General features: G+C 33.0%; 1 protein-coding gene and 1 long non-coding RNA gene across 4 annotated transcripts; both read right to left on the bottom strand.

Moving 5' to 3' along the window:
* Positions 1–487: 487 nt before the first annotated feature.
* Positions 488–4803, bottom strand: LOC108988759. Of its 3 annotated transcripts, XM_035682616.1 has the most exons (6): positions 4353–4799; positions 3056–3310; positions 2457–2639; positions 1665–1817; positions 1450–1515; positions 488–795 (listed from the first exon to the last, which is right to left on the bottom strand). In XM_035682616.1, exons 1-6 carry the CDS (start codon positions 4669–4671, stop codon positions 740–742), a joined length of 1032 nt encoding a protein of 343 aa, XP_035538509.1. In that variant the 5' UTR covers positions 4672–4799; the 3' UTR covers positions 488–739. The 3 variants fall into 3 exon arrangements, with proteins under 3 accessions (XP_035538509.1, XP_035538512.1, XP_035538510.1); XM_035682619.1 differs by lacking the exon at positions 2457–2639 and having other exon boundaries at positions 1450–1536; positions 4353–4803; XM_035682617.1 differs by lacking the exon at positions 1450–1515.
* An 8121-nt stretch (positions 4804–12924) lies between these two features.
* On the bottom strand, positions 12925–15349 carry LOC108988755. Its single transcript, XR_001995725.2, has 3 exons — positions 15213–15349; positions 13929–13964; positions 12925–13071 (listed from the first exon to the last, which is right to left on the bottom strand). It is a non-coding gene; the product is annotated as an uncharacterized LOC108988755 (long non-coding RNA).
* Between the last annotated feature and the right edge of the window lie 1493 nt (positions 15350–16842).

Here is a 16842-nt window from a genome sequence, read left to right as displayed (position 1 = left end):
CTTTATAGGAAATGATAGTTCAACAAAGCTTTAAAATTCCATGTTTACCATAGGTATCATTTGTTTACTTTTTAATTCCACTCTTGATGTAATTGTTAATGCTAAATTATGCAGAACTACTCTCATTCCCATTAGTTTAGGTGCTATATATATATATATATATATATATATATATATATATATGGCAGCAGTATCTCTATTTCTTAATCAGTCTTCTTGGTCCTTGAGCTTAAGGTTTTAGTCACCATTTCTTTACGTTGAATTTAGACCAGTGAGATCCTGTGTAGCCACGATGATCCAAAATAGAACTGTGGATCATTTTCATTAATTTTCACTCGTGTGTTTAGAAGATATTTAGACTGAATCTGATTTTCTTTTTCCTTCTAAATGGAGAAAGGAAGTTATAAAAAGCTCTTAATCATCTTGATGAGGGCTGAAATTGCTCAAGCCTTCTGTTGCTCGACCTCTGCCAAAATAATAATAAAAAGGCAGGAAAGATGGAAATTTTATAAATCATAAGAGAAAGCAGAAACAAACACCCCAACTAAGAAATGGTATCGATATTCAATGTTTAACATTATAATACCCATTTTAAGGGAGATAGTGATGATGCTATTATATATTGACATTCTTCGTTGAATAATATCCACAACCGTTCCTTCTGCAGCAGCTGTCAATGACTCAAACCCACTTCTGAAATCGCTGCGTCTGATCCACCACTGGCTCTGAAGATGTTGATTTATAATATGGAACACCGGCAGCAAATGCTGACCTTAACTTCTACTTCAATCTTTCCTGGGCATTGATTAGGGTTAAAAGTTTAAATCAATTTAAAACCAACATCATTTTCACATATTTCTGTTTTCTTTTTCTTAGAAGAAATAGAAAGATTCACAAAACACTGACTTTATATTATCATTAATTATAAAACTTTGGGATATTACCAGGCTACAGCAACTGTACTATGTACACCTAAAGGGTCTCATTCTCTAATTCCTTCATTAATTAGAACCATTGCAATATATAACCACCTCCTTCCTTCACTCTCAAAACGAAAGATAAGACATGATTGGCAAGAGTGAGAACCAAAGATCAAGATAGTAAGAGGACGAGGCATAGTAGCAAATTAATTACAACCTCAAAAAACAAAGAAAGATGGTTGCATAGCCCCCCGAATCAAGGCACCAACCAAAGTGAAACCTCGTGTGCGTTTAGCCCACAAGGGCAGAGTTTCCAGAGGAAGAATAACTATGAGGACGACAGACAATCGGAAAACAGAGGAAGCTCCGACTAAAAAAAACAACAAAAAGAAGAAGGAAAGTAATAAAAATCTTTCTAATACCCTGTTATGAAATGAAAATAGTTCTATCACCAAATATATATATATATATATATATATATAATTAAAAGATATAACTGTTAGTTAATTAGAACTCACTCCAGACGTACTTTTCTTGTTTTCGTCTGACGGTTGTGTTTGAATGACGACGGCCAGATTCACGGGCTGCGGCACCTCTGCATATTGAAACTTATTTTCTAGCTTGAGACATTTGAACACAACCGCTCTTTAAATATATATATGTATATATATATATATATATATATATATATATGAATAAATAGAACTCTAGAATGTTTATCTACGCAGCATTAAGAGAACATACCTCCAATTTTATCAATAGGGACCCCTACGGGTATATTATTCATTCCTTCTGAAGAGTTGAGAGAGTTTGAGGTTGCGTACATGTTGCCATTCTTTTCAGTAGAATTTTCTCGTCCAAGAAAGTTATTCCGGTGCTGCTCTTTCAAAGAATGATCTGCATGGCCGATAATTTGCAAATGTGAAAATACATACCAATTATAAAGTATATATTACTAATGTTTAAGATGTTACGATATGATCATGCCTAAAAGTTAACGAGTAGTACTGTTCTGTTGGGACAAATTACATTCCTATATATATAATTAATCCGAAGCTGCTAGCTGACACAAATTTCTACCATAAGTACAAGTACTAGCTGACACAGATGTATATAGTAATTTCAGAAAATTAAATATTTTAAAAGAATCATAAATGTTAATGTCCATGAAGAATGCAAAGATCAGCCCAATTAATTCATACCATCAATATTTAGAAGAAAGAAGTGCATATAATGCTATATCTGGTTACGAAAACTTAGGACATGAGAAGGGAATGATCAGGACTTGGCCAGCTGCATGCAATTTCATGATAACGATCCATGCAACAAAATTCTAAAAAAAAAAAAAATCATATATAAAAACAGAGCAAACAAAGACTAATTCGCGAAACACTATAAAATATATGCATGTATAGAAACTCTGAAATTATTGCATTCTATGAACTATGAGTTTTTAATAGTATAAAAAAATAACAACAAAAAAATATTAAGTTTATTTAATAAAAAAAAGGAACCCTTGCAATAATCTAGCGCTACCTTCTTTGTCATGCATGACGGGATGTTCGATGGTTTTGCGGGGTCTGATCTCGCTGTTGCTAAGATGATCAGCTTCATCTTTTGGTGGCTCATGTTGTTTTATCGTTTTGATATTTTCGATTCGAGGTTTTTCTTTTAACCCATCAGAACTCTTTGGTTGCTCTTTTGACGACACATGACCTACTGCATGCATGCCAAGCGAAGCATTATATCTAGCTTTATTAATATATATTAATATTATTTTGCTGGGAAAGAAAATGTGCATACTTCAATAATGCACGACAGAGCGAATTATTATGTTTTTATTTTTGCATATTTATGATGATCAAGGTTTGATTCGACGTTGGTTGTGAATAACCAACGATTATAATATAAAATGATGTTTAAAAAATGAATGTATTTCAACACTTACAATGCCCATCCTTCTTGAAATTATCATGATAAGAAGCCTACGTAAATGATATATGTACGCATGTCATTGGCATGTGGAGAAATATGAAAATAGCAAACTTCGGAATTAATATGACAAACGAAAAAATATAATCATATATGAAGCAAATTAGATAGGAAATTCATGAATTTCTCTAATATATGTATACCTTCACGGTTGATGTTCCCTACGCTGAGAGCACCGTCAATCTCTTTTGACGAGCTGGGAACCAGATCATACCCAGTACGGAGTACTCCATCAACAGCCTGAGCCTGGTTGGGCTTTGTACTTTTCGGCTGCTCTTTTGACATCGAGGGACTTTCGTTCACAGTCCTGTACATGGTCGACTTCTCTCCAAGCTGGTTAGGAGCAAGGTCTCCACTATCTTTAGCAAAGACTTTCGACTGCACAACATCATGATGAGCTGCATATATATATATATATATGCATGTCCAGTGAGGCACATTTCATCCAGTCAATATGGAGGCTCAACAAAAGTTTATCTTCAAAGTGTGCTTTGTTTTCCGTAAGTGATGGATGCCTTCTCAAATTGAAGACATACTCTGGCAGTGTTCATAAAGTGATGAACTTTTCAGAAAAAATTAGACAGCAATCTTCTCATGTTCTTTTTGTTCCTTTAGTCATTGGAGTGATGCTGGTCATGTCATCAGTTTCTGTATCTGTAAGCAAGAGTCCATCCTGTAAGTTTGATCTCTTGTTACATATTTTTTTACTGGGAGGGGTTCGGTGTTCGTTTGGGTGAGTGAGGATTGATGAGGTCTTCGGTGGTGGTCTTCGTTTGGGAGGGACTGCGCAGAGCAGAGAAGGGAGAGTGAGGTGACGTGGCGATCAACCGGGTTGATGAGTAGCAGGTGTGTGGTTGTGGTGTGTGATAGGAGGTTGGATAGATTTTTTGTTTAAATATATATATATATATATACACGTGAGTACTAATAACATTACATGAATATTCTTTGTTTTAGATGGAAGGTAATTAAGTGTGATCAATCCATCATATCTTATGTTGATAATAACATAATTAATTAATTACAGCCTACCAATGAGAGAGAATATATAGTTGCCCAGCAAAAGAACATATATATTCTAAACAAGTACTATTGGCTAGGCGCTCTAATTGGCTCATCATGCATTTTATTTACTTTATTGTTACGTATTCACTTTACTAATTCCTAAATATTATATTATATATGCTCTGTTTCGTTCAATATATGAGAAGAGCATTAATTAATATATATTTTTTACAGTTAAAATACATGATGAGGATGATAAAAACTATATATGTACCCTTGAGACGTGTTTCTAATTACATGCATGCGGTAGAAGCTCAACCCTCCCGTTAAAATAAATAAAACAGGGTGCGGGTTCGTACCTAATTAAATGGCTAAATTAAGGAAAATAGAAATAAATCTTAAGTTCGATCAAGTATATGAATAAAATATCCATACCTTTTCTCTTGCGATCATCTTCCTCCTGCCTGAGATCAGCACCCTTTGGCTTCTGCTGTTGATCCGGGAACGTCGGTGAACTTGCTGCATGTATTGGAGTTGTGGGGACGGGATCTCTGTCTCTTGTTTCTCTTTCCATGTTGTCCCCTCCAAGAACAGTACTACCCTTAATGCGTTGCTGATCTTCCGGTGGATGAATAGGGTTATACGTAGTAACGCTACCGTCTTTGCCTTTAATTTCGCCATTAATGTTGTCCTCCCGTCCCCCGACACCCTTTTTGATCTGCTGCTCTGGATCGAGAAGTTGACTCCTATTCATTCTAATAATTTTTGTCAAGAATGAAGGAAGTTCTTTTTCCTCAATTTAATTAGGTAGTACAGGTTAGAATAGGTTTACGCATTCGGTATGTTTTTGCTAGGTTCTTCAAACTAGATCAAGGGATCATTTACAACTTTGTTTAAGATTCTCCACTAACTTTGCAAGAACGAAAAGAACCACATTCGAAGGAGTTGTTGGTCTAGTCAAGAGCCACTTTGAATATATTAATAACGCCGAATCACTTTGAAGAATAAAGGGAAGGGATGAAGCTGCCTAACCTTTGGTCTAGTCAATATATATATAAAAAGCCTCCCATTCATGTGATAGTGTTATATCTCTTTATATATATAAAGAGGTTATCTAAGGGAAATTCTTGTTTTAACAGTTTTTCTTATTTTTCTGTTAACTTTTTTCTGTATTCCGTTAACTCCCGTTAATTCTGTTTGTATGGTAAAATTATAAGCAGTGTGATGAGTTATTGGAACGCCTGTTGAATATACTACAGATATATTGACCCTTCGACTTCACTGATGATCTGCAACATGTTGAAAGACCAAACGTCTCCTCCACCAACGGTGCGAAGTGGCCAAGGAATGAAAGCAATATAATAAAAGCGATCTGAGGCGTTTCTTTGGTTTTTGATAAGGAATGAAAATAATTTTGTTTCCCAGGCAGTTTTGTTTTGACAGGGTTGGTAGAGGCAGCGACTATATCATATCTAGGACTTCGCAATTCTTAGATTCTCTGAGATTTCTTGCCTGTCTTTGAAGCCCAAGAGCATCGTGAGAGAGATGGAGAGTGAGATAAAGAGAACCGTTGGCAGCAGCGGTTGACTCTATTTCGGGCCTCCTAAAACAGAGGCTCACCAGCTCGTGCTTTGTTTGAGGCTAACGGGAAACAATTGTACGAGATACCAAAACTTTATTCTAACTATATACCTAAGATTGATTTAGTAGAAGGTAAATGGGAAGATGTGGGTGCTGTCGTGAAGTTTCATCTCGTACCTGGTAAGGGCCACAAAAGTATATTGTATTATTATATATGAACTCTCTAACATGGAATATAAAGGGAAAATGGAATATATTGCATGCGTTTTTTTGGTTGCTTGGGAGGTAATTCTGAAAATTGATAGTTTAGAGTATCATTGCAGCTTGTATGGTTTCTCATATATAAATATATATATGTTTCATCGATTATTATATATATACTTTTTTTTTTTGTCTAGCTTCGTGGAAAACTATAATTTCCAAGGATTTTTGATTGCTTGGGAGGTGACTCTGAAAGCGATTGAATGATCGCCTCTCAATGTTAAGATCCATTGTCCCTAAGACAAGCATGGTAAAGCAACGAGACTTATTTTTAATTACTTGGATTACAACATTCTTAGAATGAGTGGTTCATATTTATATGGAATTTGATGTGCTTTGTTTGGATTTTGAATTGAAAGATGGACAAGACATCTGTACTTGGAGATACTATAGAGTACATGAAAGAACTCCTAGAGAAAATCAACAGTTTGCAGCTAGAAATTGATCAAGGGAGTTCAAACATTACGGGCATTTTCAAGAAAGTAAAACCAAATGAAGTCTTGGTTAGAAATTCACCGAAGGTAAGAACTCTACTCGCTCTACCCAGCAAGATCCTCAAAATTGAAGTCAAACATGAATTACTTATCAAAATTCTGAATGTGGTAATTCCACGTGTTGCCTTGGCAGTTTGATGTGGAGAAGGAGAATGTGGATACAAGGATTGAGATTTGCTGTGCAGGGAAGCCAGGGCTGCTGTTATCAACAGTGAATACCTTAGAAGCATTAGGCCTGGAGATTCAACAATGTGTCATTAGCTGTTTCAATGGCTTTGCAATGCAAGCTTCTTGCTCAGAGGTACCAAATTTAATTATCTGGCAATTTCCCTATGGTGAAAGTTTTTGGTTTTTTTTTTTAATCAATTTGTTGAAAGGTGATCTTATATACTGTCTCCACTCCTGAAATTATAGGATATGGACTAGGGAACCCTACTTAGTTCTGAAGACATAAAACAAACATTGTTAAAAAATGTAGGATTTGGGAGAAGATGTCTTTAAGGATCAAAGACAGGAAGAGAAAAAGAAATTGGGGTTCAAATTTTTTAGAGATTGGTTTTCAAATCTCTGTATTTTCAATGAGGTTTGCCAAGTGAGATGCTCAAATTTTCATTTTTTTTAAAAATTTTCCGATCAATGTTTAAATAAGAGATTTCTATTCCTTGAGAGCTATCATGATCTATGTAATTTTACCTAAAAAGTGAAGATGTCTATTAATTAACGAAACTGCTTTTTCTATATTCAATCGCCATAATGAAGGTGAGAATGTTTTGAGATCATTTGAGACATGACTTCACAAATATTAATATATGTATTATCGGAGTCTATCAGATATGCCTATACTATTATTATAGGGCCACCAATTAACTTATTGACTACATTATTCATGTAATCCAACTAAGGTTGTTTATCTGGGCCGGACTTTTTTCCAGCCCGGTCTGAAACCCGGTTATCTGAGTTTCGGTTACGGGTTCTGGCCAGGATTTAATCCGAGCCGGTACCCGCACAATAATACCCGAGTACATCCGGGCCGGGTACTGGGTTTAAATCCCAGTACCTGGGTTTTTTTCTTTGTGCGTTCGATCCGTAAACAAAAAGCAATTATAGACCTTCCGCATTAGTTCAAAATTTTGAACAAACACAGAAACCACGTACATGTTTCTGTCTTCTTTCTCTCAACTTTCGTTTCCTCCATTAAAACGCCAATAAAAGCATTTCTTCTCCCCTCTCATTGGAACCTCAAGTTCATCAACAATGGCAGAGACCAACAGCCGAATCTCGTGCTCTTTGTCGCAGACCCATCAACCGAATCTCGTGCTTTGGTCTCTCTTCTAACGCCCTTTGCCCTTTGCAGAATAGATACAGACAAAGATGTTGAGAGCTATCCTTACTGGAATGAAAAGCACAACATGGACATGCAGAGTTTTGAATAGTCATTGAAAAGTATTTTAATCTGTACGAGTTTTGCAGAGTAAAAGATCTAAGACAGGAAGATAAGACAGGAAGATGAAGAACTCGGTCTCGGATCACAGCTTCTACATTGACAACGACGAAGAAGTGGATGCCGGGAAAGAATTTGACAAAAGACAACAACGATGAAAATGCAGACTTGAGACAAGTGCTTACGTCTCCCTTTTCAGTGTAGCAAAGAACGTGGCTTTGGGTTCTGCTTGTAGTCCCTTTTCAATGCAGTAGCAGATGATAGAGATGAGGCTTGTGTGTTTTAATTGCTTTATCCCAACTCCCAAGACTCTTTCGAGTTCCAAGGGCCAACTTTACATTTCTATGCTTTTGTACATTAGTTCGTCTCTTCTTCTTTTTTTCCTTTTTTTTTTTTTTTTTTTTTTTTTTTTTTTTTTTTTTTTTTTTTTTTTTTTATGCTTTCCTGCTATTACTTTTCAAAAAATTTATAAACAATGTTAAAAAAAAAAATCCGGGTTTAATTCAAAACCCGGAATCCGGATTTTTAAAAACTCAAATTCATTCGGATTTCGGCCCGAATTTGAAATATGGTTCCAGTCCGGATATACCCGAATTCTTGGATCGGAACCCGGATAAACAATGCTAAATCCAACCAGTCAATGAGATTTGCAAGACTTAAATCATTGTTTTAAGGTGGTGATAACGCCAAGTTAACAATAATTATATTGGTAGCTTAAGCAATAAGATTGAGATTTTACCCTTCATAATCAATACATAATCTCATAATCAAGATACTGATTGATAAACGGTCTCCCGGGCAATAAGATTGAGATTTTCTCCCCTATGCGTTAAATTATTAAGTGAAATCAATTATTTTTATAAAATATATATTATTTTTTAGAAATAATCATTTCATAAAACTATGTAAACGTGTTTTGCACGTTGCTCCCACCTAATGTATTTCTCTACGTATCAGTTATTGATATGTTAAAAATTATGAAATTTAAAATTTAAAATTTAAAATTTAAAATAAAATTGATAAAATAAATCTTATAAATAAAAATATAAATAAAAATTATAAATATACGTAATACTATTCAAATATTTAACTAATTGGGAAGGGAGGGAAGCCCGTCCCCCAATAGTGGGCCCGTGAAGGGGGGTTGGAAGGCGACCTCTGGCAACATCGCCACTAAAATATGGCTACATCGGAGGTGCCCCACCCTAATTTTGAGGTGGAAATGCAATGGAAATTAATAGAGTACTAAACCCCCATAAGCCACCGTCCGGGGGTGTAGGAAGATCTCTTCAACTCGATCCAACTTGACTTGGGGGAGGGGCTCCCCTCTCCATTTTTTTTTTTTAATTTTAGTTTTAGAGGTTTTATTTATATCACGTGTTTCAGGTTTTATGGTTTAGTTTATCTGTTTTTAAGATTTTTCCCCCCTTTTTTAATTAAGTCTTTACATTATTTTTAAAAAGAACTTTTTCTTACGCATGGCATGCCATGTAGTATCTTTTATTGTATGCTTAGAGCATTAGTATTGGTCTATGTATATGCATATGCAAAGTCATATTTGCATAATATGATCCTAAAATCTTTCACATTGGTTTATGCATATCCAAATATTTAGTTACCTATGAATAATGCTTATCTAAATTTGGATAACTATTATTCACCCTACAAATCATATTTAAATAATTATTTCTCTCTCCTCCCACTCTCTCTCACACAATCCTTTCATTTTCTCCTTCTTTCAACAACAAAACAAACCTTCACTTGCACATTCATTTTATTATTATAATATATTATATATATTTTTTTCATTTTATTATATTTTTAATATATTATTATTAAAAAATTATATTTTTTATTATTACATTTGTATTATTAATGTCAAATGTATGTAGTGGATGTTAATTATAAAATATATATAAAAATTGATTTTAGCAAAAAAGTAATAATAATAAAATAATAATATTTTATTATTATTTTGTCTCAAATATGTATAAGCCAATGTGAAAATTTTGTTTGAATGACAAAGTAGATATGCAAAAGAGGTAATTTTGCATATGCATATGCATAAACCAATGCTAATGCTCTAACGAATGATAAATAGAAAGATTGCAATTAAATTTGCAACTACAGGCATTAATTAAGCCTCCGTTTGAATGTTGAGATAGTCTCAACTCATTTTATTTCATCTCAATATCTAGGTACTACTCAAATACAAACATTTTTAATTTCAAAATTTTAACTTTTTTATCTAATCATTATCTAATCATTATAAATTTTCCAAACTTCTAAACAAAATATAAAAAAAATTCAAAAATCTCAAATTTCAAAATAAAAATAATATTAAAATATTATATATATTATAACAATATTTTAACTTTATAACTTCTTTATTTAACCTTTTTTTTTTTTTTTATATTTTCTAAAACTCCATAAAACATCTTAACTCAAACTATTTCACTATTGTTAACATATTATTTCAATACTATTAATAGATTTCTCATTTCATTTGTTTTATGTAAGTATTATTATCTATTCTAATTAAACATATTTGAATATTTGTGGCGATATTAATTTTTTTTCTTGTCTGTAGAAAAAAATGCTTGCCCTATGTGCTGAATTTACGTTAGCTAGATCGAAATTTCTCAACAAGTGATGTTAAAATTTTTACACAAATTTTGGGTCTACGTTCAGGATATTTGAGGGATTTGGGTCATTGTGTAAAGCCTTCTAGCTCTTTCTCATTGTCAGGGTATGCCTCCAACACATCTAGAGCGTTAGAATAAACAAATTCTAAGATTGAGAAATTGAGATGACATCATGAGTTAGAGACTCAATTGGTGAAACAAATAGACATGAAGATGCGCATGAAACAACAAGAACAACAAGAGGAGTTCAAGAGAGAGATGTAACTCCAAATGCATATGCTTATGTAATAGTTTAGGCCCCTAAGTAATTGATTTACATTATACATAGAGATTTTGTGATCTATTTCTGTACAAAGAACACTAGTACTACTATTTTATTTATTTAGTTTGCACTTATGAGCTACTTTTATGGGTACTGAACAAATTGTAATGTATTTTTTTAAATATTATGTATGTCTATTTGGTTTTTCATTATTGAGTAAAATCAAATAGTTATTGTTCGAAAGACCTAAAACCGTTTGAACAAAATTAGTAAACTATTTGAATATTGATATAGAACATTCGAATGTAATCTTTATTAAACGTTCGAACAACACTGAGATCCATTCGGACGATAACATCGAACATGAAATCAATGTTCGAACGTCATCTCATAGCAAATCGTTTAATTGTATCATAGTCTGATCGAACGTTTTGCTCAATAAGTTCAAACATATTTTACTGTTCGACCATCAAATTTTGTATTTGAACGTTTTCCCATGCCAATACGATTGAACATATTAGTATCGATTAACCACTCACGAAGGACGCGTTTGAACATAATTGACGATTGTGTATCGTTCGAACTTGATTTTGGGACGAAATTCAATCGTCAAAAAAAAAAAAAATGTTCCGTTTGAACGGGATTGAATGGTTTTGCTCAATTTCATTCCTAAAAATATTTTTTGGGATGAAATCTAGTTTCTCGTCCCAAAAAAACTTTTGGGAGAGTAATATTGGGACGACTTTGAGACGAATTTTTTTCATCCCAAACTGTATTTTGGGACGAAACCCAGTGTTTTGGGATGAAATATTTTATCCCAAAAAATTTGTTCTGTTCTAGTGATAACATGTCATGTAGCATCTTTTATTGTAGAGTTGTAGGCTACACCCACTGGGTGTAGCCCGACAAAATGTCCCGAGAAGGCTATTTGGATTTTTTATTTTTAACCCGTAAGCTTATCATCATGTTCAGTTCAAATTAAAGGATCTTGGTCCACTCAAATACTTTTCCTAGGATTGGAAGTTGCACGATCTCAAAAAGGCATTACAGTTTGTCAAAGGAAATATGCAATTGAATTGCTTTCTTATGTTGGTCTTTTAGGAGCAAAACCTTTGTCTTTTCCTATGGATCAAGATATGAGATTATCTAAAACTGATGGCACTCCTCTTGCTGATCCTCTCTCCTACCGCAAATTGGTGGGTTGATTACTTTACTCGACTATCACAAGACTTGACTTGGCTTTTTCAGCACATGTTCTTAATTAGTTCATGGATTAACCCAGAGACACTCATCTGGCTGCTGCTCATCGTGTTTTGCATTATCTTAAGGGGACTCCTGGACAAGGACTCTTCTTTCCTACCAACAATTTGATGTTGATTGGGCTACTTGTCATGATACACACAAATCTATTATTGGCTTTTGCATCTTTCTTGGTTCCTCCTTAATTTCTTGGAAATCAAGGAAGCAAAGTACTGTATCCAGATCCTCTGCTGAATCTGAATATTATGCAATGGCTAGTACTACATGTGAAGTTATCTGGTTACTTACCTTGATGAAAGATCTCACTGTCATACATACAAAGCAAATAGCTCTATCTTGTGATAATTAAGCTGCTATCCATATTGCAACTAACCCCATATTCCATGAAAGAAGAAAGCATATTGATATCGACCGTCATGTTGCCCGGGAGAAACTTCAAGCTGGTTTAATCAAGACAATCATTGTTTCTTCTGATTTACAACTTGGTGATATTTTTACCAAACCTCTCAGTTTTGCTTCATTTTCTGATATTCTCTCCAAAATGGGTGTTATTAACATCTACACTCCATCTTGGGGGGCTATTAAGAATATACATACCTAAGTGGCTAGGTTCGCATTTATGTGGCAATGTAATTCACAGCTGTATATATTTAGTTATAAGTTAGTTATAACAGAGAACTAGAAGCTCTGCTTCATTACGATGTGTATATAAACACATTTTACATTCTTGATTCATTCATTCAATTGGATTCAAGAATTCTTTTTCTTCTCATATTCGTTCTCAAGCTCTCTTTTCATTCAAGTTTAAGTTTCTGTCAAAACAAGCAGCAGCAGAGTTTTACTCACTGAAACGGTCTGAACCATTCAGATCATTGAGTGGAAAGAACAGGCAGCAGAGTTTCATAGACTGAAACATTCAACTGTATAGATCAATAGCATGCAAAAACAATCACACTTAAAACTTTTCATAACTAAGAAAATCACTAATCAAGCTATGAAGTAAGAAGCGCAACTGAATCAGGGACGTTTCACGATCCTCTGGATCTGCACTATGCTCTTTACGTTGTGTTGATCAATGAACATCTATCACGCCTTATTAATACTGCCCCTACAACAGCGAAACTCATTTATCTCCTGCCATGTCTGCATCGTATCCACCAGTAGTTGCAAATAGTTCTTTATAATATGGAGCAGGAGCAGAAACTAGACTCTGTTCCAAGAATCATAATTTTGTTTAGTAGATGCAAAAATCTTACTAAAAAAATTATAATTGTTTAAATTAAATAAACTAAAAAAAAACTCATAATAATTGTTTCCAAAATCTGCATGAAATGATGAAATCGTTTAATCATTAATCTTATAAAAAACAATTAATACATCTTTTTCAATATATATTTAGTGGGTGAGATGGAAGAATAATTTACGATTTTATAAACTTTTATATATTTCTAGGAAATTCCTGTGAGTGTAATTGCACCACTGAAATAAGTGACGACCTCGACTTGACTTAAGAGATGCTTAAAAATGAGATGAGATGAGAAATCTATGAATAGTAGTGAAATGGTTTAAGTTGTGATGTTTTATGGGATTTTGAAAAATGAGAGAGAAAAATTGAATAAAAATCTTATAGAATTAAAATATTTTTATAATATTATTTTTGTTTTGATAGTTGAAAAAGTTGATTTTTTTTTTGTGTTGTTGTTTGGAAGTTTGGAAAATTTATAATATGATTAGGTAATTATGAGATAAAAAAGTTAAAGAATTGAAATTGAAAAGTGTTTGTATATATTTAAATTTTGAGTGTTATTTGGAAAGGAAATGAGATAAGATGAGATAAAACCATCTCATCTCCCAAACAACCCCCTTTTTGTATTAAATAAATAAGCCAAAAAACAAACTTAAATTAGATTTTCAAAATATTCTATTTGGAGGCTTCGAAACTGCATGTTTGTAAAATATTGTCGAGCGTCATGAATATTAGAATGAAGAAATCCATTAAATGAATAAAATATCACAAATGTTAAAAATAAAATAAATAAAACTATAAATTGGAACTTAGCAACATACCATCTATCTTCTTGTCCAAGTTGTTGGCCGGTTTCACTAGAATATAAATAACATTAATAAATAAGTAAAAAAGAAAAAGCCAAAGAAAGACATTAAAGAAATTAAATATATAAATTAACTAATAAATAAAACAATAATAAATTAGAAGTTTATAACTTTATGAGCCATGCTACACAACCGATCCCCACCCTCCACACTCCTTTAAATTTTTTTAATGTTTTTAATTTTTTTTTTGAGTTTATTCTTTTTAAACTAATTCAATCATTCTATTCATTATTCATATATTAAATATTTTATAAAAGAAAAAAATAATAAAAATTAAAAAAAGTGTGGTGTGTAGATCATGTTATATGAATAGTAGGAGATTGTGTAGATTTTTTGTAACTTATATACCATCTTTCTTTCTTCTTGTACTGTCACATTTTCATGAGTTTCTATGATATTGCTCTGCTTAATTACAAGAAAGAAAATATTGTAGCTGTCTGTAAGTTGTAACGAAGTTTGAACTTTGAAGGGGGACGGGGCCATAGGAAGACGTACGCATGCATGCAGGAGATTGCATGAAAACAACATGCACGTATATATTATTCAAGGCTTTGAGAAAATCTATGCAGGCCTTTGCTAAATAAAGCATGGCTGACTATCTGTTACTTAATAAATTAATTTGTTATATAGCATATTCCTAAAATGGCCTTAATTAGTCTATTCAACTGAATAAATTAAACTAAGGTTGTAATATTTATAGGAAAAATATATGCATCTGCCCTACACCGGCACACACTCAACCTATTGAGTGTAAAAAAAAAAAAAAAAAAGTGATGTGAAGTGTGTGCCGGTGTGGGCCAGATGCATAGCATTTCCCATATTTATATGCATATATTAATGCATATAAACATGATCTCGTCCAGTACTCACAAGATAATAAATGGATATCAAATAAATAAATAGATAAAAACAATATTGAGTTGGGATTCATGATCTGTTATAAATGTTGTGGAACTGATCATCACTTCATATTAATCCATCATATAATTAATCAATTAAGTTAAAATATAACGAATATAAAAAAATAAAGAAAGTAAATTAAGTTAAAATTCAGTAACCAAAAATATTATTTTTCATCCTTATAAATCACATTTATCACGTAACACATTTTAAATGGTTGCCATGCATGCATTTATCATGTCACAATATAGCGAATATATATGCAGATTGAGAACGTACGTACAATAAGATTTAAGATGAAAAAATAGCAATATTACTGATATTTAATTAATAACATACCGTTGTTTTCTTTTATAGCATCGTTCTTGTCAACAGATTTTGGTTGTTGATGATGATCTGTGAGATACAAATTAATATTAATAATCGGATTATTATTGACCGGAGGATCTCCGCCATTGTCCTTGGGGCGATGTTCTTGCCGCAACGCGGTCAGCTGCGCCTGATCCTTTGCAGGCATATCTGCATGATGCATGTCCAAGATTGCACATGCATGGTCATGATCTTTGTAATTAATTAGTCTAATATAATAGAATCATCCTGCATTGTGTATATACAACATTAATTAATGCTAGCTGCATGGGGAACGAAATTAAAATTACTACATTAACTGTGCTTGGAATATAACTACGGGATGCATATTGTAATATAAGTTATTTCACAATCTGATCAATACCTTTGGAACTGAGACAAACGTCGGTTAATATTAATTCCCAGCTAGAAAATTGAAATGGATTTTTTTAAAAAAAAAAATTAAAAAGAGTACTTAATTTGGGATCACCTTAGGGGTGGCAATATGTGACACGACCCGTTAATCCAATACGAACACGACATGATAAAAGCGGGTTAGAGTTTAGTCTTAATGGGTTCTGGTCAAAACGGGTTGACCCGTTAAGACACGATTGCTTAACGGGTCACTAACGGGTCAACCCGTTATGACTCGTTAAGAAAATTAAATTTACCTTTATACCCTTAGACCTAAAAGGCAAAGAGTTTCACTTCCTTCTTCAAGTTCTAAATTTGTTTAGATCTGTGTTTTTAATTTTTTTTATTATATTTGAGATTGTAACATTAATATATTTTACATTGTATGTTTTATTTATTATATTTGGGATGTAATTTTAATAATGAATATTATTACAAATTGTGTGGATCATATTTGTTTGGATTATAATTTTAGACTTGTAGTTAGTTTTTTATTTTTTATAGATATTATTTATATTTAAATATTTATATAAAATCAATTAAGTCAAACGGGTCATGTCGTGTCGTATCGTGTCTGTTCAACCCATTAACGTAAACGGGTTGAAACAGAACGGGTCGTGTCGTGTCAACTCGTTATCTTATCGTGTCGTGTTCGAGTTTGAAATTTTGATACGAAATCCTTAACGGGTCGTGTTCGTGTTGACCCATTAAGTATAATGCACATACCTTGACACGACACGAACACGACCCGTTAACACGATTTGACACCCCTAGATCACCCCAATATGGCCATGGGAAATTGGTTGTGCCAATCCCAGCTTCCATTTCGAGGGTGATCTGATCACCAGTAACCCTAGCCTTGTGTGCATGGAGGATGATCTAGCCGCTCACCATATCATTTTTTTTCTTTCGACTTTTTGACTTTAGAAAATAGAAATAGTTTTGCGACCAAAATTCTAATCTGCTAAGTACCTTTTGATCATGAATCATAAATATATTATAATTATAAAGAATATTTTATTCCATTTTGCAAATTAGGAATTGAGGGATTATACCAATGCAATAAAAAGATATTTAAAAATAAAAATTAATTAGCCTCCTGCCATCTTTGTTACGAGGGTATATCTATATTCCTTTGGAATTTGGAATAACCTTCTCATTTGACAATAAAAAGTTTAAAGAAATATTTTACCTACACAAATTGATG

The sequence above is a fragment of the Juglans regia genome, chromosome 1 (genome assembly GCF_001411555.2).
Source record: "Juglans regia cultivar Chandler chromosome 1, Walnut 2.0, whole genome shotgun sequence".
Taxonomy (NCBI): domain Eukaryota; kingdom Viridiplantae; phylum Streptophyta; class Magnoliopsida; order Fagales; family Juglandaceae; genus Juglans; species Juglans regia.
The sequence above is the reverse complement of the archived record's forward strand: the minus strand, read 5'-3'. Positions and strand labels throughout refer to the sequence as shown.

Excerpts from the sequence above, each read along its gene's own strand:
- LOC108988759 (XM_035682616.1), bottom strand. The coding sequence starts at position 4,671 with ATGAATAGGAGTCAACTTCTCGATCCAGAGCAGCAGATCAAAAAGGGT. Across the intron at positions 2,640-3,055 it reads AGGGAACATCAACCGTGAAG|TAGGTCATGTGTCGTCAAAA; the intron begins GTATACATATAT and ends GCATGCATGCAG. Across the intron at positions 796-1,449 it reads GTCAGACGAAAACAAGAAAA|GAAAGATTGAAGTAGAAGTT; the intron begins GTACGTCTGGAG and ends ATCAATGCCCAG.